Below are 25669 nucleotides of genomic sequence, written 5' to 3'. Positions count from 1 at the left end.
TAAAAACACAGAGAACGGGTGAGATGAAAAACTACAGAGAGGTCAAGTAAATTAATAGCATAAAAGATCTGGCTTCTTTAAATTAGGACATCACTGGCCACTTCAAAAAGGGCAGAACCTTTGGACTGATAGAGGTGGCCAGGTGCTTCACATCCTTATCAATCCTTGGTATCATTCGGGGTTTGTTGGAACTTGATATGTAGGAGTTATTTATATATGCTGGATATACTTTGTCAGGTGTATGTATTACACTCTGTGGGTTGCCCTCTGACTGTCTGGTGTGTTTTGATGGAAGAAGTTCCTAATATTAATGTAGCCCAATTAATCAATTATTTCCTTTATGCATAATGCTTTTTGTGTCGTATTTACCAGTTCTTTGTCTACAAAGGTCAGGAAGATATTCTCCTCTGCTATCTTCTAGAAGCAAAGGGAAGCCACAGAAGGACGGCCATGCAGCATATCTAGCCAGGAACCAATCAGTCTAGAAGAAAAGGAAAAGGGTCCCAAAAGATCTATCTTCAAGAGGAAAAGAAAATAGTACTAATAGAAGAGAATACCTGATTATGGTTGAACAATGGAAAACAAAAAACACTTACAGTCCTGTGGAAAATCTGTCAACTCCAGAAAGAACAAAAAGTTGCACAGGAAAGAAAATGTCATCATAACACACTACAAGTTAGCAGTGAATAAAAGTCCTAAGTTAAACACTGAATATAAATTTAACAACAACAACAAATAATAGATATCACTATACTAGAAGAATAGAAAGGAGGAGCTAAAAGTAATTCATGGAGTTAAGAGTACAAAATCCTCATCTTCCATAATAGCAAGTTAATAGATAATTAATAAAGTCAATAAATAAAGATGTAACAGAATGTGTTTATCTTTTTTTTTTTAAGATGGAGGTAAATACCAAAAGAAACTACTTAAAGAGTTTGGGGAGATCAACTTAGGGGTGAGGTGGAATGGGATAGGAAAATGTTGCTTTTCCTTCTGAGCTCTGTATATTATTTGAAATTTTCAACTATGTGTATATATTAATTGGATAACAAAAGAATTAATTTTTCCAAATGAGGAAGGGTAAAGATAGGGGGTTATGAACTTGAAGCAAATAGAAACAATTTGAAATGATTATTTTTTCTTTCTTTAAACATTGTATCTTAGGCTCTAGATTAGATCTTGAAATGAAGGACAACTGAGTCAAAATGATATATATCACAGGCAAACTACTGACCCAGACATTGTAAATCATTTCTAGGAATAGCTAGTAATTCATACTGAATCCAAAGAACACTTCACACATAAGTACATGATAGAATGAGCTCATTTTTTATTTTAAAAAGGAGGGGTGTTCAAGTGTGTATATTTTATATGTGTGTGTGTGTGTGTGTGTGTGTGTGTGTGTGTGTGTGTGTGTACACTTGGGAAGACTATAAACCCTGACTATAACATATATATACTTTTTAGTTAAAATTTTATTTATGATCATATTCTTAATCACAATATATTTAATTGCAAAACAACCTGTCTTAGAATACTACAGTATGAGATGCATTTGACCAACAGTACAAATACAGTAATTATAATACTCAAATCTTAGGTTCATAGATATTTAATGTATTAGATGTGCACGACAATTAAAAAAAAAAACAATCCTGTCTTGAAAACTTTATAGAAGCACTTCTCTTTTCATCAAATATAAGGCTCACATGAGCCTATAACAAAACTTAATACTGCTCATGTGTCAAAGGACAAGGCTAAGCAATAAGTTATTCTTTTAAAAGTATCTATGAACCAGAACAATTTTCTTTTTGAGTTTGAGAAGCCAAAGACTATTAAGGAATATTTTAAGGCTGAATAGAATCAACAAAGGTAAATAAGGAGACTGGGAAGAAATAAATAGTTCAATATTAACAAAGCAGTATATCTGCCAGGTTCCTGTGCTCAGCCAGATCATCTTGAAAACATGAATTTTGAGTTTAGTAAAGTGTCATACAGTATCTAGTTACATCAGATACCTGATGAAAGTGCTTTTCTGAAACTGTTTCTTCTCTTTTATATATGGACTTTAAAGAAATCCAAACAAATACTGCAATGCAGTGTTTTGAAAAACATATAAACTGCAGAAATGCCCACAATAACAAATGATATCAGGAGGTACAGTAACTGAAATATATCAGGACGTATAGGTACAGTTAATTGAAATGGCATGGTAATGTGAAATGTTAAAAGGAATGGTAATGTGAAATATAAAAAGGATGACTAGATAATTTCTACTTCCAAACTAGATAATTTCTACTTCCATTCTGAAGTAAAATTACAGAACGATGAGCTCATTACTTTATGTAGCAACTAGGAATTGCTACCATTAAAATATTAATTCTTTCAATGCTTATTTTTGGATTGCCTACTATTTAACAGGTACCATGTTTGGTGCTACACTGATTAATAAAACACGGTTCTCTGCAAAGAAAGAAACCTTGGTCTAGGAAGTACTCATTATATACTTCTTACAAATTTAGTTAAGTATGGCTTTTGGAACTAAAGAAAAAAAATTTTCCAAAAAGTTAACTTTTTAATTAAGAATGCATATGCACATAAATAGTTAAGTCAAGGTTTCAGAGGCTCATAAATACTTAGAAACTCTAAATTGCTAATTGACTATTTCAGTTGATGTGATACCTGTCTCATCAACTGCCTGCATATTTTTCCCAAAGTACATTCTTAACACGCAAAAATTTTTAAAACAATGCAACAAACATTTCAGCCATTCTTGCATACCTACTCTTAGTAAAATACAGAACAAGTGCAATTTTTAATCTGGACATCGACGACAATTTAAACCAATCATATTATTCAAGTGAAACAGATGTCCTGAATTTTGTAACACCATCAGCAAACCTGGAGAGATGCAACTGTGATTGAATGTGTGAAGCTGTTAGAATTAATCTTCATCATCTCTTTGAAGAGGTATTATCTGAATTTCTTTGGCTATCCTTTCTCCTAATGTCTTATTGTTTGAAGCAATTATTCTTCGTGACATCAAATCAAATGGTCCACCTAAAATCAAATATGGAACATGGTTATATCCTGTACAAAAGTAATTCCTATAAAACTTGCATAACAATATGTACTATGGTCAATCATAACATTTTAATACTTTCGACTATCTTTAAAAAGATCTATGCTGTCACATAACCATAATGTTTAAGCTTTGATTATACATAAATGAGTTTCTAAGCACCTTCTTTTAGTAAATACCAGTTGTGGAGGGAACTGGTATCTCAATCACACTAGTCTGGAAAATGTCATCTTTTCTCTATTTCACCTTTTGTGTGTTCTATTTCTTCTTTTTATTACTCTTATTACCTCTTTAATGTTTGGGAATCTATGGACAGAAAGTCTGACTCCAATGCATTTTCACACCACTCTCCTTCCCATTTCCTTAATACTTTGCTGCCTTTCTCCCAGGCCACTGATGAATTATTTTAACCCAGGTTCACTCTTTTAAAAATCTCACCACCAGCACAGAGGAAATACATAGCCCCTCTAGGCTCAAGGCAGAAAGTGATGGTGGAGGAAGTCCATGTTCAACCACCATCATGGTCACCATTCAGAGAACTCTTGGTACAATTCTCAGATTCAGTGACCTTCTTGACTTTTTCTATAGCCTCTCAAGAGTTCCTGATACTCATACTTGAAGAGGCTAAGCCATTTATCATTATTAATCCCATGCTACCATTAGCTTCTTATCCTTGCCTCTATCTCGCAATGTTTGTTATTTTGATTGTGTAGAAAATTACTGGCTTTTTTTGCCTTAAGAGCTGAGGTATAACATGTAACAAACATTAAAGGAAAAAAGCCATATATAGAGGAAGGTCCAACAGATATGGAAAGAAAAATGCTTTACTGTCCCATAATTTTACCTGTTACATCCAAGAGTACTCCACCAGCTTCAGTCACAATAACACCAGCACCTGCTACATCCCAGCAGTGAATTCCCATTTCATAATATGCATCTGCAACTCCAGCTGCCACAAGGCACATATTAAGAGCTGCTGTTCCAACACCTCGCATCCTAACAAATAACATTTTAAAAATAAGATAGAAAAAGAAATTATTTCAAATAAGGCATTCCTCCTTAACTTCAGTTTCTTTTAAGTGTTAACTGATGCAACAGTCATGATGCACTATATAAATGACAAAACTAATCCTTATGAAGCAATCATCTGTAACATAAACTTTAAAACAAGGATATTTTGGGGAAAAAAACTGAAGAAAATGCTATAATTCTACTATCATGGTATGCATGTATATTCATTGTGGTCTAAACCCAGGGACAATAGCCCCACAATACAAGTAGTTTATAGAAGGGTGAAAATGTACTCCCGGTCATCCCCAACTGCATGGGCATCAGTACGCGTGACCAAAGAGATAACAGCACTGGTGGGCTCTGCTTAGATCTAGCCCTGCCTGGAAAGATTATTTCAGGTTTGCCTTCTCACAGTAGCTTTTCCTTGGAAATATATCAGGTTAAGGTAAGTACAGACATTACTTTATTAGCCATTATAATAATAACTGATTCAGGAAAGAATCATCAATAAACGCTAGGGCTTCCCTGGTGGCGCAGTGGTTGGGAGTCTGCCTGCCGATGCGGGGGACGAGGGTTCGTGCCCCGGTCCGGGAAGATCCCACATGCCGCGGAGCGGCTGGACCCGTGAGCCATGGCCGCTGAGCCTGTGCGTCCGGAGCCTGTGCTCCGCAACGGTAGAGGCCACAGCAGTGTGAGGCCCGCGTACCGCAAAATAAATAAATAAATAAATAAAATAAATAAAAAATAAACGCTAAAATGAGTGGATGAATGATATTTACATATCAAAGTATCTCCCTATGAGATACCAATAATTACAATGGGAAAGATAGCAAGATCATTACCAAGTGATCAAAGTTAATATTCAATAATGGGACAAAAAGGTACCATGTGCCTCCTGATATAATGCACTGAGAAGGAAATAACAGTACTTCTGTAGCATTCCTGCCCCAAATGCATAACCCAAATCTAATCATGAGGAAACCCAACAAATTCAAATCAAAAGGCATACTATAAAATAATTACCCTATGTTTTTCAAAAATGTCAAGGTCATAAAAGATAGACTAAGCAACTGTTCCAGGTTAAAAGAAATTGATGAGAAATGGCACCTAAATGCAGTGTATGATCCTGGATTGGATCTTGGATTAGAATTCTTTCAAAATATGAAGTAAGTCACTATATTAGATAATGTATCAAACTTAATTTCCTGATTTTAGTAATTGTGGTTATGTTAAAGAATGTCCCTTTTATCAAAAATATACACACTGAAATGTTTAAGAAAAAGAGGTCATCATGTCTGTAAGTTACTACTTTCAAATGGGTTTTACTCAAGCTTCTTTTTTAGTTGTTTAAACCTCTGAAAATAAAGCAGTCAGGTCTGTTCACTGAGTTCCTTCACTATTTATTTTTAAAGAAATAAGGGGATTCCACATATGAGTGATATCATATGATATGTGGAATCTAATTTTTAAAAATGAAACAAATGAACTTACTTACAAAACAGAAACAGACTTACAGATATAGAAAACAAGCCATGGTTACCAAAGGGGAGACACAGTGGGAAGGGATAAATCAGGAGCTTGGGATGAACATACACACACTGGGATGAACATACACACACTACTATATGTAAGACAGATAACCAACAAGGACCTACTGTACAGCACAGGAAACTCTACTCAATATTCTGGGATAACCTATATGAAAAAAGAATCTAAAAGAGGATGAATATATGTATATGTATAACTGAATCACTTTGCTGTACACCTGAACTAACAAAACACTGTAAATTAACTATACCCTAATAAAATTAAAATAAAAAAAAGAAATAATGGGAAATTGATGACTAATGTGGTATTTGTTTAGTTTCTTAAAAATAAAAAAAGTACTGCACCTGAGTACATCCTTCATGCCAAAGCAATTTTTCTTTTTTAAAAAGGATCAGAATTACATGATGCCTTGATTTCAAATATATTTTACTGCCTATATTCTTACTATATATCAAATTTAAGAAAGAACTAGCAACCTCAATAAACTTCCATAGGTGTTTGACTGCTTTCCAAATATAAAAACCCAAATTAACTTTAGTGGCTTTTTTTAGTTTATAAATAATGGTGTATTTTCCTCCTCTTCTCAAGGGTATGTGATAGTTCACATCTCATGTCATAGAAAGAAAATACCAAGATCGCTCACAAATTATCTCTTGGTATTCTATTCAAACATAGAACCCTAGGCTGGAAGAACAATGCTATATAGGCAGTTCTTCCAGCACAGCATATAGGGTATGCTTCTGTTTACTTTTGATGTGTATCAATGGCTCTCAGTCAAGAGGTCTTTTGATCAGAAAGCATATTCTTTTATGGACAAATATTACTAAATATTATTAATTACCAAATAATTGAGGCTGTGGTCTAGATTTTGCATATGTGTACTGAATTGTATGTTTGTCTGATCCTCCTATACAGCTAGGATGGTATAGAGTAAAAAAGACTATCTTCAGAATCACAAAGATTTGAGTTTGCTCCCCTACTCAGTTGCTTAAAAACTATAATTTTGAAAAAGTTTCTTCTTCAAATTTTAGCTTTCTTGTCATCAAAATGGAAATACCAACTTACCTTGGCTACGGCTGCAATGATTAGAAACAACAGACGTAAAGCACCTAGCAGAGGGCCTAGCATATAAAAGAGCCTCAAAAAATAGTAGCTATACTTATGAAGAAATTATTCCCTAAAGCATGATACCAGAAAACATCATTAAAGTAAACAAATACAGTGCATTTCATTAAACAAATCCCCAAAAATTACACAAAGGAAATTGACCCATAATGATTTACTTTGCCTCATAAATGTCATTTATAATTAATATATAATTATACTTCAATTTAAAATAAAAGGAGGTGGTATCTCTTGGGACAAAGTAAAGGAAAAGCAGGAGCTAAGAGTGAAAAAATTAAAGATCCTGAGAAATGAAAGAGAAACAAGAAATGCCAATCCTCACCTCCCACCACCACTTAGCAGAAATTCATAACAGAACCTATACAGAAGGGTAGAACTGACAGGATAAGGAGCTCTGAAACCGGGAACCCAGATCGCAAAGTGAACAGAGATAGAAAAAGCAGACACATCCACACAAATCTACTGTGAAACATCAGACATTGCTAATAAAAGTGTTTGGGGTTTTTTTGACTCATCAAGTGTCTCTGCAAAAAATTAAGCACAGAAATGAACAAAACAAAATAAAACAAGGAAAAAATAAAACAAGAGATGACTGAACTCAGAAAAGAAGTGGGACAAAAAAGACAAAATTCTATCAGAAAAGAAGACTAAATTGCAAGGTCCCCCAAAGAGAACAGATGCAAAAGAAAACTTAATAAAGGGCAGTGAGGAAAAGCGATAAAAGAAAGAAGTAAAATGGGTCAGAGAGAAAGTGGCTGCAAGGGAAGAAACAAAGAAGATTTAATGTTCCTGCTGGTGTCTCTGAAGAAGAAAATGAAAACAGCAGAAGTGAACTAATACTTAAAACTAAAACTCAAGAAAACTTTCCAGAAAAAAAAAAAAAAAAGATATGAATCTACCTGTTATAGGGAGAAAACATCCCAGAATGAGCAATTCCAAGATATACCATTATAAAAGTGTCAGCCATGGAAGATTAAAAGAAAAAAATTTTTCTCAGAGCCTCCAAGTAAAAAATGAAATAATTTAAAAGCCAAGAAGATTAAATTGGCATCAGATTTCTCATAACATACAAAGCAAGGCAACAGTATAATAGCATTTTTTTTTAAATTTGGGTTTTTTATTTATTTACTTATTTTAGTTTTGGCTGTGTTGGGTCTTCATTGCCACGCACGGGCTTCCTCTAGTTGCAGCGAGCGGGGCTACTCTTCATTGCGGTGCACAGGCTTCTCATTGCGGTGGCTTCTCTTGTTGCGGAGCAGGGGCTCCAGGCACGTGGGCTTCAGTAGTTGTGGCATACGGGCTTAGTTGCTCCACGGCATGTGGGATCTTCCTGGATCAGGGCTCAAACCCGTGTCCCCTGCAATGGCAGGCAGATTCTTAACCACTGCGCCACCAGGGAAGCCCTGTAATAGCATTTTTAAGAAATGTACTTCAGGACTTCCCTGGTGGCGCAGTGGTTAAGCATCCGTCTGCCAACGCAGGGGACATGGGTTCGATCCGTGGTCCGGGAAGATCCACATGCCTTGGAGCAACTAAGCCTGTGCACCACAACTACTGAGCCTGCGCTCTAGAGCTCACGTGCCACAACTACTGAAGCCCGTGCACCTAGAGCCCGTGCTCTGCAACAAGAGAAGCCACCACAGTGAGAAGCTCACACACCGCAATGAAGAGTAGCCCCCACTCACCGCAACTAGAGAAAACCCACGAAGCAAAACGTAAGTAAATAAAAAAATAATAAATTTCTAAAAATAAAAGAAAAAAAAGAAATGTACTTTATACTTTCTTTCACTAAAGATGTTCTATCCAGCCAAGCTGTCTTTCATGTTTCAAGACCATAGAAAAACAGTTTGGAATGTGCCAGACCTCATGGAATACTGTGTACATGTGCCCTTCTCAAGGAATCTACTAAGAGATGAGCTTCATCTAATCTAAAGGTGATTGGTGTTAAATCAAAAAAAAACAGAGACCAGCCTTGAAAATTCCCTGAGCAGACAAAACCAGTTTAGTCATGCAAACAAAGCTTAATTTAGCATATTTTGCAAAACTAACTCAACCTGGGTCATTTCTTGCTTATGCTTCTGGAAATGACAAGCAAAACTTAAGTTGTTTCTCAAGGCTGATATGAGGTAACCACTAATCAATTCTCTACCATTTAAAAAAATTCTATTATAGCCAATCACTGTGAAGAATAAATAGTCACTGCTTTCTCACTTTATAAGCTGCTTTATAACAATATATGCCTGAGCCTCATTTCATGTTTTGGTCAGGGTGTTCCTGGTTTGCAAACTTTCTTTTTGGTGTGTGCACAATAAACTTTTACTAATTATACTTCAGTGATTCGCTGGTTTTAATTCTGTTATTTATGAACTTTTGACACCAGGAAAACTTCATGGAAGGACTGTGAGCATTTTATAAAGTCAAAAACTAAGACCACAGGATGGGACCGTGGGTGAAAGAATATGTAATAATAATACGTCTGACAAAGTAGAAAGAATGCAACTTAAAAAACTGGATGAAAAGGGAGAGAAAAAGGGGAAAGTAGAGTAAAATCAGTGAATGTCATATAGGTAACAGGCGGAAGCCAAAACGTTCTGGAGCCTTTACAGAGAGTAAATGGTCAAGTAAGAAAAGAGAATATTAAGAGCATTATAAAGAGTTTTAATATAAAAGAAACCCACAAGAATAAAATTGAACCTTTCACAAATTTCTATTTCTAAAAAGAAAAAAAGCAGAGGGGATACACCAAATAAATACAGTAACTATAACATAATATACAAAGTAATTACAATGTAAGATAATACAACAGAATTGAGACCAAACAAAACGGTCATATCAATAAATGAGCAAGCCTACCTTTTTTATGGAAAGAAAAAAGATTTTCAAATTGATTATAAAGCAAAACTCCACTCTATGCTGTATTCAAGAGATGCACTTAAAACTCAGTGATTCAAAAGGACTAAAAATAAGAGTGGACAAAGATTTACGAGGCACAATTCTGATGTCAAAGCAGATTTCAAGTTCAAACATCAAAGTACAATACAGAATGTACTTTTGTTTCAGTGCATATGGAAGTTCCACAAAAATTGATCATATACAGGGCACAAGGAAAACATAAAGTTCCATAATATATATTTATTACAATGTAATAAAACTACAAATTAAAAATGAAATTAAAAAAGCAAAAAAAGTCATTTCCTCGTGGAAATTTAAGAACACAACTCTTGGGTGAAAAGGGAAATACAAACAGAAGTAATAAATTTTGTGAAAATTAATTGAAAGGAAAACACATCAGAATCTATGGGATACATTTAAAGCAGTAATCAGATAAAAATTCATAGCCTAAATACTTATATCAATAAAAATCAAAGCATAAAAATAAATTCTCTACTTAAAAAGGAAAAATAAAGGAAACAACAAAATGAACAAAAAGAAAGCACAATGATGAAAATAATAAAGCAGAGGAGAAAAACAGTAGACCAGATTAATAAGCAAAATCCTGGTTCTTTGAAAAAACATAAAATAGACAAACCACCAAGTAACTTAATCAAGACTTTTTAAAAAGAAGAAAGCACAAATATACAAAATAAGAAATGATAAGGGGGAAATAACTACTGATACAGAGAGGCCAGAAATAAACTATAAGATTCTACCTTGTATACCTCCATGCAAATAACTTGAAAACTTAGAGGAAGTGGGTAATTACTTAGGCTGTGGAAATGTTCTGGATTAAAGGTGGCTAAAGAGACATGGCAACTAAACATAATACTGACACTAGACTGAATCTTGCACTGGAGGAAGAAAAATGCTATAAAAGACATTATTAGATCAACTGACAAAGCTATATATGTATGGATGGTAGACTAGATAAAGAGCAAATTCATGAAGTCAATAATTGTACTGTGGTTATGGAAGAGAGTATCCTTATTCTTAGGAAATAACAAACTGAAGTATTTAGGGGTAAAGAGCCATGATCTAAATAATTTACCATGAAATAGTTCAGGGAAAGAAAGGAGTATACACAAACACACACACACACACACATACACAGAGAGAGAGAGAGAGAGACAGACAGACACAGAGAAAAGAAGGAATGATAAAATGATAAAGCAAACGGGGTACAATGTTAACAATAGGTGAATCTGGATAAAGTGTATACTCCTGTTTCTTGTAGTTTTTTATTTCCGAAAATTGTTAAATTTGAAATTATTTTCAAATAAAAGTTTTAAAAATTACATTATAAAATTAGAATTACGGTACTGATCCCATGTCTATTAATTAAAAATTTCATTTCTAAAGAAAAATTCATTCCTTAGAATGTCAAATTATCTATAATGTTAACATAGAATGTTCAAATTTTGGGAAAAAGTGAAAAGAGCTTACCCATGGATGGGAAGGCAAAGAAGCCTTTCCATATTAGAAAGAATAATTCTCACAGTCTCTGGTGTTCTGGAAGAGCCCAACTCTGTCACCAAGAGTGATTTGGTAACATCTAAAAGAAAATGTTTTAAATAATCATTAGAGTTTATTAATAAGAATTCTGATAAAAAATTTGACACTTGTAACTCAGAACAAATTGGACATTTTTATTCCTCTTTCTAGTTGTATCATATCTGTTTCTTTCTAAGGCTTTAAATATTAAAATACTTATCAATTTATTGTCTCTTTTAGTTATTTTATCATCATTTTTATAATCATCAAAAAGAGTCTAGCTCCTTACACCACCCCCCCAAAAGTACAGAATATAACCAATCTGCCTGCATGCATGACACATTTAGTGGGAAACGAGCAAACGCCTTACATATTTTTTTTTAAAGTGGAATCTAGGGGGCTTCCCTGGTGGCGCAGTGGTTGAGAGTCCGCCTGCCAATGCAGGGGACACGGGCTCGTGCCCCGGTCCGGGAAGATTCCACATGCCACGGAGCGGCTAGGCCCATGAGCCATGGCCGCTGAGCCTGCGCGTCTGGAGCCTGTGCTCCGCAACGGGAGAGGCCACAACAGTGAGAGACCCGCGTACCGCAAAAAAAAAAAAAAAAAAAAAAAGTGGAATCTAGAAATTAAATAATTTATATATAGATTTGAAAAAGACAAAAATTAAAATTAAATGGTAGCACTGTTGGCAGGAATGTAAAGTGGTGCAGCCATTATGGAAAACAGTATGGAGGTTCCTCAAAAAACTAAAAATGGAGTTGCTGTATGATCCAGCAATCCCACTTCTGGGCATATATCCAGATAAAACTATAATTTGAAAAGATACATGCATCCCTATGTTCATGGCAGCACTATTTACAATAGCTAAGATGCAGAAACAACCTAAATGTCCATCAACAGATTAATGGATAAAGAAGATGTGGTATATACATACAATGGAATATTACTCAGCCATAAAAAAGAATGAAATAATGCCATTTGCAGCTACATGGATGGACCTAGAGATTATGATACTAAACGAAGTAAATCAGAAAGAGAAAGATACCACATGATATCACTTATATGTGGAATCTAAAATATCATGCAAATGAACATATCTACAAAACAGAAACAGACTCAGATATAGAGAACAGACTTGTGGTTGCCAAGGGGGATGGAAGGATTGGGAGTTTGGGACTAGCAGATGCAAACTATTATATACAGAATGCATAAACAACAAGGCTTACTGTACAGCACAGGGAACTATATTCAATATCTTGTGATAAAGCATAATGGAAAAGAATATGAAAAAGAATATATATATGTATAACTGAATGTTGGGTTAGTTTCTGCTATACAGCAAAGTGATTCAGTTATACATATATATGTATTCTTTTTCATATTTTTTTCCATTATGGCTTATCACAGGATACTGAATATAGTTCCCTGTGCTATACAGTAGAACTTTGTTGTTTATGCATCCTATATATAATAGTTTTATGCCTCATTTTTAATGATTCCCAACTTGAAGTGCCTTTTCCCCCTCAATTTACTAATAACTGGGCCCAATGGCATCAGAACAAAGGAATTCTACAAAGAATTTGAGAGGCAGTGGCTGAAGCAATAAAACATGAAGGCCATGAGGGCAGAGAGTCATTCTTACTCATCTTCCTCCCCAGCCCCTGACAAAACGCAAGCCTCAAGTGTCTTCTGCTCCATCGCACTTGCTTCCCCTGCTTCCACTACTACATCCAAAATTGTGGTCACAATTAAAAAGTACAGAGAAAACAGACACAATTTATGAATCAGTTAACACTTGGAGAGCTCTACAGGTTAACATTCAAAAACAGTAGCATACGAATACATAATATCAATCACACCAAAAATTAGAAGATAAACCAACCTTCTTGGCGTGAAACCTGTAGTTTTTGACCATTACAAAAGGCACCTTTTCCTTTCCGGCCAGTATACATCTTATCCTCCATGCAACTGTATACAATTCCAAATTCCATCTGCAGAAGGAAAACAAGTTTCCTTTACCAAACCTGAGTATTCTTTCTCATGTCATCCATACTTTTTCTAAGAAAGTAACAAGAAAATCTGGTATACCAATAATGTTTTCAAATGGCTAAGCCATGGGATATTTAAAATGCTAATTCCCAGCTTAGTCAGAGGAAAGAAGTCATCAGACCTAAACACTTGACTCCTGTCTCATCCATTTCTAAATTTAAGGGCACCCACCTTGACCTCTCTCCTTCCTGCCTCAGATGAAGACAGGTTGCTCCTGTTTTCTAGGGTGAATTCTTCTTCCTGTTAAACTTCTCTGAAAAACTGCTCCATCAACTGATCCCTCCTCTCTTGGACTTTCATTCCGGGACTTCTCGCCAAATTTCTTCCTCTCTCACAAAACCTTCAAAACATTACCTTCTCCTTTTCTCTTCACTGCCAAAGAGTGGTCTAGACTTTGCATCTCCCATTCTCTTACTACACTACAATTTGGCTTCTTCCCTGATCACGCATCTCCTGAAACTCCTTGCAAAGAGATCATCAATGCACTCTTGCTGACCAAATGCGTCTTCTGAAGATTTGGAGACTGCTGACCATCACCAGTTAATCCCATACTCCGTGTTCCTGGCAGTATTCTCCTAGACCTCCTACTACACTCACTGATCTGTCTTGGTGTCACAGTTTCTTATGACCTTCTTCTCTGCCTAACCCCTAAAAGTTGTGTTCCCCAGAGTTTTTCATTCTTCCTCTTCTTCCATTTCCCTTTTAGCTCTCTCGATTCTTACAGGTTTGTTCTTTCCAGTCCACAAATTCAACTACCTCTCTAACTGTGGCTCCCACTAACCCCATCTTAACAGGTCAGTAGCTGTGCTTCAGAACCTAGGCTTGCAGAAACCTCAATTGAGGAGGTCAAACTCACTCACTACCTGATCACTCACGCCTCATTCCTTCCCCATTAGTCACTTCCTTCCAATTTTATCTTGAAAACACTTCCTGATTTTTGGCATTTCCTCAGCCATTCTCCCCACCTCCATCTGAGTTCAGAATCACCTGCCCCTCTGGTGTGACCTCTACATTGCTGGAAATATCTGTCACTCTGCACTTAAAAACCTCTACTGGTTTCCTACCACCTAAAAACAAAATCTAAACGTTCTGACATGGACAGGCCACGGTGCCTCACGGCAAGACCACAACTAACTCACCTCATTGGTTCTGCTCCTGCCATTTCTAGAGGTTTGCCCACAATGAACATCTCACCGTTCCCCACACACATCATGCTCTTCTCCAAACTGTTCTTTCTGATTAAAATGCTTTCCTTTTCTTCTTTATCTGGCAAACCCCTAATTTGCTATGACCCAACTCACATGACCAAATTCTAAGACCCATTACATTTAGTATGAAGATTTCCCCAAACAACTTCTGGCAGAATTGGTTACACCCTCTTCATGTTCTCATAGTATTTTTTTTTTCACAGTTCCACCACATATTACCTTTATCTGTTCACACGTGTAACTTTTGCACTGAACTGGGAGTTCAACAGCCCAGGGCTGATTAAATGAGAAATGCTCACCTATCTCCCTTTGAATGTTCTCAGTGATTAACACAATCCTGTGCCTAAGATTTCATTTGCACTAATCTGTGTTTTTATTTTCAGAGATTTCTTAACTCTCTTGTGTACATGCTGATCAAATATATCGCAAGCCCCTTGAAGACAGTTATAAAGATGTTAGTAAACATCATTCGTGTTTTGATCAATCAAATACCCAAACAGCACGGAAATGCAACAGGTAGAGATTGTACTCTACTGGGCTTTAGATACAGCAAGTGTTCAGGTTCCTGAACATAGTCTGCCTTTTCTAACCATGCTTGGCCCCTTTCACTTCCTGATGTTTCCCTTCACAATGCCTACTAAAGCATTCCTAGCTCAAAGCACACCTCTTCCATTAAGCATTTCAGACCCTACATCAACACCTATCTTATCTGACTCTATCATATATATAATGGTGATTAAATACTGAATCATATTTCAGTTATTTGTGTGCATTTTTTCCTTATAAAATCTTCTCAGAAAACATTACATTTTCTTCACTGGAAAAAGTATCATGACAAGTTTAACAGTTCTGGAGTTTATTTCAAAATAATGCAGCTACATAAATTGAATAGAGACAAACCTAAATTTATTATGGAGACACATTTACTCTTTTCTCAGAAAATGAGAGCAAGGCATTTTACCAACCATAAATTTAAACAACATACCTTTTTATTAACAACAAAGCCAATTGAAACAGCTACAAAAGGAAATCTTTAAAAAAAAAACACACACACATAAATTTATCAAAATAGAACTTATTTTCAACAAACATGTGTTTTCATAATAAAACTGCTTACAATTTTTTTCATATGAACAGTCTTATCCCTCCTCCCCCAGAACTGTGTGTACAGTATGCAACCCTTTGTGTAAATCGTAGGGGATGGGGAGGGTAGAATATACAGATGCATACATACAGGATGCTTCTACAGGCATGAGACATCTCTGAAAGGATTCACAAGAAGCTGATAACAATGGTCACCTCCAGAGATGGGTCCTGAGAAGCTGGGGTCAGAAGTGGGAAGGCCACTTGGCACTGTATGCCATTTCATACAATTCAAATGTAGAATTCCATTAATATAGTTTTAATTTTAACAAAAATGGGATCATACTATATATTATAATCTCCTCTATGTTATATAATATTATGAGCATCTTTCCACATTAACATTCCATCACAAAACGATTCTACATCTTAGCTTTATGGCTTTTACAATTCTATTAGTAAAGATACATACAGCTAGCTACATGGTAACTTCAAATATAACAACTATGTGTCATCCCACCAAACTAGGCTACTCATTTGAACTCTCACTGGCAATTCTATCAGGCTTTCTTCTAAATATCCTGAGTTATATACTTACTTTGTGCCAGGCACTAGAGTAAGTTCTTATATAAATGTACAACTCATTGAGTCCCATCAACAAGCAATTCTATGAGGCAGGTACCATTAATGTGCCCATTTTATAGAATGAAAAAAAAAAAAACTGAGGCCTAGAAAGATTAAGCAACTTGCTCAAGGTCACAACTCACACATCCTAAAACCCATGCTCTTTTTAACAGTTTTTTTCTCCTGGATTGAACCCATTCTATATAGACAACACTCCAGTATTGAGTTAGTTATTTCCTTAATTGATCTCAAAGGAGCAATGTTGCTTGCATACATTTTTATGTGGTTTCAACAGTGAGAAAAAGAATAGTAAACAGGGCACTTCCCTGCACAAGACAAGTCTACAACATTAATACTTCATCACCTCTTCCATAGCTGATGAAAATTATGCATAATACACTTACAAACTACTCTACAATTTACACAGTTCTCTAAAGTATATATGTTTGTGAACAAAAAAAAAATATCCAACAGTCCATTCAGTTAATACAGTAACAGTAATTACAATATTAAAATTTTTAAAACATACCCATGTACAAAGTTAGTTGTTCCATCAATAGGGTCAATGATCCACGTAGGGCTGTCAGTTAAAATACTTTTTTCTCCAGCTGCCACAGATTCCTCACCAATGAAACTAAAAAAAATGACAAACTCTGAATCTTTACATTGCTTTCAACAATTTTCAAACCTTAAGCTACCCAGGGTCTACTATAAAACATAACAAAAGTCCGTACACTACACTTTTCTATTGTTTTTCCTGCAGATTGATGAAAGTGAGAAAGTTTTACTTCCCCCAGAACAAAGTCATGTGAAAAATAACAGAATCTGAAATTCTCAAATGTAATGCCAGGATAAGTGAAGGCACACATGCTGAAAAGGGAATTTGTTGCAGATGAGAACTTACTAAGGAAATGGGGAGGTTTTAAAAATAAGTCCACAGATTCTCTCATACTCCTCTCTTCAAGAGGTAGAGCCTAACACCCTTTGCCTTGAGTGTGAATTTGGACTTAGTGACTCGTTTCTAACCAATAGAACAAAGTGGAAGTGACAACGTGCAACTTGGAAGACTCGTTCACAAAATGGCACTGAGGTTTCCATCTTATTCACTCTATTTCTTCCTCCCTCCCCTTCCCTCTGTTGCTCTGGGGGAAGCCGGCCACCATGTTATCAGCTGCTCTGTGGAGAGGCCCAGATGGTAAGGAACTGAGCGGAGCTGCCGCAGACAACCCATGAGGAACTGAAGTCACCAACAATCACATAAGTGAATGGCCCCTTCAGCCCCAGTTGAGCCTGAGGTGACCCACAGTTTGACTATAACGTTACGCGACCCTGGCAACAACAACACAGGCCAGCTACTACCACATTCCTGACCCTAGAAAACTCTAAGATAATAAATGTTTGCTGTCTAGAGCTGCTAAGTTTTTAGGGTAACTTGCTATACAGCAATAGATAATATACAGAACATTAAATAAGTCAATGAGAAAGCAAATCACCCACCAAAATTACTGTGTCTACATGCTTTCCTAAAACACGCTACACAGTAAATCTCAGGTGAATTCTGTAAATGGTGTCTGAGTTCACTGGATTTCTTCTTTCCGTTGCTACTTTCTTTTTTATTTATGTCCTTTATTCAATACTGAACAGTCCTAATAATCATTATCATAATTTTCTTGTATCTCTTTTTCTCTTGGCTATAAACCCTTTCATTGAGAAGACATATATTTAGCTTTAAACATTTTTTTTCTCCTCAGTGACTAAAATACCAGGAATGGCCAATGACATGATCACGAAGAAGTAGAGAATGACAATGTTAAACCCTTAAAATGATGACAATATTTTGGTTATATTTCTGTGCCTATAAAGAAAGCCCTGATTTTAGTATTTTCTCTCAAACTCCTTAAAGCTACCATGACTGTAGCACCTAAAAAAGTTTGCAATATAGAGAATAAAACTGAACTTTTAAATCTTGTCTATGCCAGCCACTTGTCACGTCAACTTCCCAGCATCCAAACACTCCTCTTACTATAAAGGAATCCAAATAGCCCCTGTTCACTGCTCCCTGGAAGTGTGAGCTTAGGCAAACAATCTCAGTTCAGCTAGCAGATGTTCTTGCCCAGGATTTGTAATCTTGAGCTAATGGGGTAAAGATATCCAAAGTGAGCAGGGTCAGGAGTGAGGCTACCAGCAGCATCTGAAGCAATGGCTCCTAACCCTAACCCTAACCCTAACCCAATCCTAACCAGCTCTGCCTTCCTCCCTGGTTCCCACCTGAGCCCTGCTCTCAGGGCTCCTGAGCTGCCCAACACCCTCCAAATAAATTCCCGTTCAGCTTAAATTAAGTATAGTCAATTACTGAGTCTAAAATCAAAATTTCTGTCTAGTACTATTGACTCCAACCTAGATTTCATTTTTATCACAAGAAATTGAAATAAGAAATACCTGTGAGATGGATACTTTTCCTTTATGGAAGAGATAAGCATTTTTTCAACTTTTTGGTCAGTAGCAGTTACCAAATCAACTGGAGAACTTTTGATCATAATATTCATTTCGTTTTTTAGGGCTTCACGAGCCATCTAAAAAGATTTTTTGGTAAGCAAATAGGAAGAGCATAAGTCATTTTAAATCAAACTAAAAGATGAAATACAGAAATGGTTTGAAACATTCAATCTGTCTTAAATGATATTCTTAAATATTTCTTACCACAGTGTAAATAAAATAAATCCTTAGGGGTTATGATCTTCTAGGTATAAAATCACAGAATCTTACATCCTATTTTAGATTCACAACTGTCATCACAAAAAGTTTAATGACACAAAATTAAACTATCACTCCACTAAAGTTCAATAAAATGAAAACAGATACAGATTAATCAAAGTATATGTTTTGTTTAACAAGGCAACCACACGCTGTCCACATCCAACACATCATGGCTGAAAAGATTTCAGTTCATACCTCTCCAGCTTGTCTGGCTAGGGTTACTGCATAATCCATGCATTCCTGCCAAGGATCAGCCATCTTCGGAACAGATTTAACACGTACAAAGATACAGCAGTTACAAATCTCTAAAAATCTTAATCATAGAATAGTTAGGTCACAAAAACAGCTCAATTTGCAACATACTTTTATTCAGGATTCACCCTCTACCTGATTCTAGAGTTCAGTTTTTTTCAGTATTCACTCACAGGTCCATTAAGAAACACTTTTTATCTAAATTACTTCACTTCTATTGTAGAAACATTTTCATAACAAAAAATTTTATTCTATAAAATTTTATTTTATTCTATAAAATTATTTTATTCTATAAAATTTTATTCTATAAAAGTGTCTCCCAAAGTGCCCATACCATACAACATTTTAAAAAACAGCATTGGTCTAGGGAATGGAGAAGAAAGGACACAAGAAATATCTTAAAAGACAGGTGCATGTTTGGGTTAAGAATAAAGTGAAAATTAGAGAAAGAACACGGAACACAGATAGTTTTCAGTATCTGCAGTTTTGGCATCCGTGCATTCCACTAGCCACAGATAGAAATTAAAGAAGCTCTGAAGGGAAGGGGTAGAAGGCACATGTACTAATTGAATGTCAGGTAGTTCAGTACTTTATACATGCAAATTTATTTTTAATGAGGTTGTAAAGATGAAGAACTTAAAGCTCAGTGATTATAAATAACTTGCTTTATTAGACAGATGACCCAGTCAGAATTCGAACTCAATTCTGAATTTAAAGTCCACTGCTCTTTCTATCATAACATTCTGAGGAAAGAAAATTCCAGGACTAAAAAAATAACAATAAAGTAAAAAAGGAATTTCCCCAAGTTTCAGAGAGGAAAAAAAACAACACATTTTTGTCTTCTGAACTGTCCAGCTTTCCACTTACTTCTGAAGAGAAGACTAAACTAACTCACCACTGGCTTGACCACACTCTCAAACCTGCACCCAGGACAGTGAAGCTTTTCAAGCTGTCAGACTCAGAAAAATGTGGATCATTTATAAAACAACCCTAATTTTGTCATCTTTATATTTGAGAATAACTTACACAGAGTTTCACCTTGAAGACTGGTCGGAAATCCCAATCATGGTGCTCACAGTATAGGAATGGAGAGGGGAAGAGAGGGAGGGGAAGGGAAGGGAGGACAAAGGACAGATACTTTGAGCTGTTTCTGCTAGTTGCTTCTTCTTCTTGATATGAGCGTTTAAATAATTTTAAAAGGAAGCCACTTTTTGAGTTATAGGAGTAACTGCTTAGAGCACTTCAATAATTGTTTCCAAACTTTATTTTTTCATTCTTACTTACTCCCATTTCTTTCTTCTAGGCTTAAACAGAACTAGATGTTCTCACTATGAATCTGCTTTCTAGCCAGAAACTTTGCTTAAGCCATTCATATCTCCCTGTACTAACAGCACTGATATCTCCTACCAATTTTTCCAGGCTCACTTCAAAAGCTACCCTTTCTTCTAGGGATTCTCCACCCAGAAGTCATAATCTGTTTAACCATTCAAGAGCTATGTGCTGAATATCTATTATATGCTGTGCAATGCATCACAGTGAGGAAAAACAGGCAGAGTTCACACTTACTCTCTAGTGGGTAGTCAGGTATTAATCAAAAAAAAAAATCACAGATGCAACATCACAAATGCAATAAAGGCTACGCAGAAGTGCAAGGAGAAGCATGTAACAGGGGAACTCTGACCTGGTCTTAGGTACCAGATACGGTTTCCCTAAGAACATGGTTCAACCAAGATTTGACGGACAAGAGAATAGGTATTAACTAACTCAACTGCAGGACTCCTGGTATGTGAAGAGCAACTGAAAGGCCTAAGTGTGACAGCTCACAGATCAAGAGAAATGGGGGAGGGGTGAGGCCGGGGGATAGTAGGGCTCATCCCCAGCGAGGCCTTAGAGGTAAGATTTTGATTTGAGAGCCATGAGGAATCACTACATTGTGGCTGCTGAACAGAATGGATTAGAGGGTGGAGGGAAGAGTAGACAGTGGGGATATTTGCTTTGGGAGGTAAAGCTGAGGGCACTTAGCAATAGATTGGATATGGAGTATGAGGGAGAGGAAGAGTTTAATGATGCCCAGATATCTCACTTTGGCAACTGAATGGATAATGGTGACATTTACGGAAACACGGAGCACTAGAAGAGTCAAATTTGGGATCTGCGTAGGAGGTCGGGAGAACAAAAGTTTAATGAGTAGAGAATGAGGAACCTTTGTGAAACCAAAAGAAGATGTCAATTAGGCAGCGGACTGTATGCATCCTGACCTCAGAGGAGAGGTATGGCCTGCAGATTTAAATATGCAAGTCACCTGAGTAGGCAACAACTGAGTCCTGAGTCTGAATGACATTCCTTAGGAGGGAACATGCTATGAGAAGCTCAGAGGACACCCAAGCCTGGAAGACCCCATAAAACTTTGTACATCACTCTTAGGGCACTCAGGAATGTTTCCTTACATTTCGGTCATTTGCGTGCATGCCTTATCTTTCCAACCAGTTTTGAGTATATCTCAAAAAGGAACACATTTTGTTCACCTTCACTTTCTCAAAGACAAACACATGAAACATTTTCAACTTTTTCTGTCCTGGTTCCCACCTTCCCTGCGGTGGGAGCCATGCCACCTTCCTGCCACCTGTCCCCAGCAGCGGGACTGCGGACAGCACGGGATCAGGGGCTTACACCGGGACTACACGCCCCTGGACGTATGCCAGGTCTCTCTGAGCTTCTTTGGAATCGGTAAAGTGAAAAAGAGGGAATTATTCTACACAAGCTGCCGCAAAGGTTCAGCGAGATCCCGGGGGCGAAACCGCTACACACGCAGGGACCGTTCCTGGTGTCACTCGGCCGTGGCTCAAGACAAAACAGCAGGGGTGAAGGCGCCCCAACTGCGGCCTCTGTCGCTGGGCGCCACCCCGCACCGCTGACCGAGCCCACCCACTCCAAACCACTCCGGAGAGCCGCCCGCACCCGCAGCGCCCGACGACCCCGCCCAAGAGCTGGTGCGGGATCGCAGGAAGGAAGGTCTCACCTCGGGGTGAAGGGCTTGAGGCTCGCTAGGATACCAGCCGCATCCAACGCTGGCCTCTTCCGGAGAGAGAGGAGGGTCAGGCTGGTAACGCCTCCGACAGGAAGTCCCGCCCCTGCAGCCCCGCCCACGGGGTTCGGCTTCTTCTGGCCCCGCCCCACAACGGAGCATAGCCCTCCAACCCCCAACTCCCTGCCCCACCCCCAGACCCAAGCTGCGCTGGTGATCGCTTCCTGACCCGTCCCCCTCTGCCTGGTCCTTCCAGATCTGACCTCTTCTCTTTCGTCTGTGGTTCTTCTGACTTTCTTTCTCCTGCTTGTACATTCTTCTGTAACTTAAAAAAAATTCCTTTCCTCTATTTTGCCCATCCCTTATGTCTTCCATTCCTTCCAATTTTCCTGTTTCCCTTTCTTTGTCCCAGTCTTTTATTCCATACTACCCTTTTGGCAAAACACAAACTGGAGATACGACTCTAGCTTTGAAACTTTTATTTGTTAAAACTATGCTGGGTAAACCTACACTATATACATATTGTAGGGGTTCATAATGGAGCGTCCCCCAAATGTTCCATTTTTGCATGAGGATTATTTTGAGCTAAAGGCAACTGAGACCTGGTGAGTGCAAGAGAAAATACTCTCCCTCCCTTAACTACCTAGAAGAATTTAAACTGGAAATTTTTCTCAGAAAAGAGTTATTACTGGAGATATGCTTTATCTAAAGGGCCCCATCTATATGGTAGGCCAAATATCTAATTACCAAACATCTGCTTTTCTTCTTATCATCCTCCTGTCCTTGGAAGCCCCAGGCCCCCATCTCATTTCCTTAGCTTAGGATGGCATGTAGTCCTCATTTTACTTTTCTGCCTCTGACCGTCTCATGCACGTGGGGTCTCTGGCCCCTTTATGTGTGGGGGATTCTCATATGTATAAAATTAAATTTGATTTTCTCCTGTTAAATCTGTCTCATGTCAATTTAATTCTTAGACCAGCCAGAAGAACTTAGAAGGTTTCCTAGAGGAAAGTTTTCTTCCTCCTCAACAATATACACTATAGTAAACCTATGATAGGTAGACAGACAGACATTTATTGGCCAGAACCAACTGCCCCTATTCTCAATTCATTTGGTAACCATGTAGTGAGGACTTACCATGCTTCAGGCACTTTTGTTTTCATATGCATTATTTTACTTAAAGGTTGCAACAGTTCCATGAGAAGATATGATCAGCTTCATCATATGCACGAGGAAACTGAGGCTCAGGGGAAGTTATTTATCCTCAAGTCACACAGCAAGAGCAAAGAGTAGAACACACTGACTCCAAAGTCCATATTCAGGGAATACATAGTATGATAAGCTTGCATCACATGAAATACAAGGACTAGTCTATGGTCCTTAAAATAGTTCCGCTTCGGGCTTCCCTGGTGGCGCAGTGGTTCAGAGTCCGCCTGCCGATGCAGGGGAGGCGGGTTCGTGCCCCGGTCCGGGAAGATCCCACATGCCGCGGAGCGGCTGGGCCCGTGAGCCATGGCCGCTGAGCCTGCGCGTCCGGAGCCTGTGCTCCGCAACTGGAGAGGCCGCAACAGTGAGAGGCCCGGGTACCGCAAAAAAAAAAAAAAAAAAGACAGGATATTGTCACCAATGTGTTGCAAATGAGAGTTCTCAAAAATGAATGACATGAAGTCTGGGACCAAACCTCACAAAAAGCCAGAACTTTGTCTCCTTCTAAGTATCTGATTTGAACACCTCAATTTGTCTAGCAAATGATGCTTTTGTCTTCTTGATTAAAAAAAATTTAAAAAAAAACTTTAGAAATTAGCTTTTTGGTTCTTCATTGTCAATCATCTTAAAATAAAAATCTTGCCAACTCTGTGGTGACAAGTGTTGGTTTTTAACCAAATAAAATTTTCCAGGCATTTGCAGAAATGTCATTTGAGTCCTCTTTAAGTCTCGTTTAAATAAACAAAGCTGCTAAAATCGGTGTAATCGAAGAGTAGATAGAATATCTCATTCCTTCAAATTAAAACCATTTCAAGCTTCCTACCTCTAGTGAGCAAGAAGTACAATCTTTTTCTAGGTGCCTCAGCTGCTACTTTACAATTGTCCTCAAGTAACTCAGGGATTTTTCAGTCCAAGGAGGTTGTTCTGCTTTCAAATGCCTGACTGAAAGTAAAATGAAGAATCCTCTAGTACACAGGGAGGTCTAGTGCTCCGATCTGGTTTTGGCAGTGTTGCAAACTGGTCCCACACAATCCAAAAGATTTTTGTCCAGTGCTGTGAGTGATTCAGATGGCTGCAGAGACCTTGGTACCTAGTGCATTGATCTTGGCTTCCCAAAAGGACAATTGTTAAAGCTATAGTCACATCTGCAGCTGGTGTTCCCAACCCCGAAGACTGTCTGCTGTGCCAAGGTGGTTTGGGGTTACAGAAGGGTCAGGTTCCAGCCTTAGCCACACACTATACCAGGACAAAATCTGCTCCCTGGCGTGGTGACCAGATCACTGTTCCAGACTTCCCTAATGGGGAGTTCCCTCTTGGGGGCCTTTGATATCCTTTCCTACCAGCGGACTTACATCCATGACAGAGGTTCCAATTATGCTAAACCTCAAAATGGAAGCCAGGCCAGATCCAATGCCCCTGACACCTCCCCAGACACCTGACTATTCGTGGAGGGGTTCTGGGAAGGATGGCCTTTGTCAAGCCACAGAGTGCTCTGGTCATCACCTACATGAGTGATAGGTGCCTTGTATTTGCATAATAAAGAGCACCCTTCATGGTGATTTCTTCCCCTGCAATCTTGGGTATCTTGCTAACTTTATTTAGTCTCTGGAGCTGACTTCTTTTAAATGGCAACTCCTTTCACTAAAAACAAAAACAAAAAAAACACATACAGATTCCACCTACCAAGACCTTCTTAAATAATAGTTAATTATTCAGTGGACTTTGATTAAAAATGACAAAAATTTATAAACACAAAATGCAGGTCCCTTATGGGTGGAATCTTCAGGATACCTAATAAGATTTCATGTTTTGACATAACATAGGTTGGAATTACAGACAGAGTTTTTAGTTCTGGAAAAAAATGTATCATAGAATCATCTCTATTAAAGGTTGGAATGAAAGTTTATTTTTTAAAAAAATGGCTTATCCCTCTACCTCTGGATCTTTTGTCTAACCAATCATGGCTGTGTAAAATGTATGGAAGGAAAATCAAAATGGAGTTGGTATTGCTAAGAGAGCTCTCTAAAATGGAGCCAGCCAGGAGGCCATCGAGGAAGTGTGACTTATGCCTGTCTCAGACAAAATGAAACTTTTGACCACTTATTACCTTAACACATGCATCCAGAACATCTACCCAATGTTCCAGAAACTCAAGATATTTATTGGACCCTTACCCTAAAATAACTCATGAGAGCCTTAAGGACAAATATTTCCTTTCTTGAATCAGGGTCAGTCATAATTCTTGAACAATCTTGTGGCTTTTGCCTGCAT

General features: G+C 37.6%; 1 protein-coding gene across 3 annotated transcripts; it reads right to left on the bottom strand.

Annotated features, from left to right (window-relative positions):
• Positions 1–1457: 1457 nt before the first annotated feature.
• On the bottom strand, positions 1458–22284 carry IMPA1 (inositol monophosphatase 1). 3 transcript variants are annotated; one of them, XM_027089698.1, is made up of 9 exons: positions 22187–22284; positions 19111–19228; positions 18598–18731; positions 16688–16792; positions 15437–15482; positions 13077–13185; positions 11147–11255; positions 3927–4078; positions 1458–3060 (listed from the first exon to the last, which is right to left on the bottom strand). In XM_027089698.1, the coding sequence occupies exons 2-9, from the start codon at positions 19171–19173 to the stop codon at positions 2945–2947; spliced, it is 834 nt and encodes a 277-aa protein (XP_026945499.1). In that variant the 5' UTR covers positions 19174–19228; positions 22187–22284; the 3' UTR covers positions 1458–2944. The 3 variants fall into 3 exon arrangements, with proteins under 3 accessions (XP_026945499.1, XP_026945500.1, XP_026945501.1); XM_027089699.1 differs by having other exon boundaries at positions 19111–19173; positions 22187–22220; XM_027089700.1 differs by lacking the exon at positions 22187–22284 and adding an exon at positions 21699–21716 and having other exon boundaries at positions 19111–19173.
• Between the last annotated feature and the right edge of the window lie 3385 nt (positions 22285–25669).

The sequence above is a fragment of the Aethalodelphis obliquidens genome, unplaced genomic scaffold, assembly GCF_003676395.1.
Source record: "Aethalodelphis obliquidens isolate GAN/ISIS:26980383/991018 unplaced genomic scaffold, ASM367639v1 scaffold68, whole genome shotgun sequence".
Taxonomy (NCBI): domain Eukaryota; kingdom Metazoa; phylum Chordata; class Mammalia; order Artiodactyla; family Delphinidae; genus Aethalodelphis; species Aethalodelphis obliquidens.
This window is presented reverse-complemented; position numbering and strand designations above follow the sequence as displayed.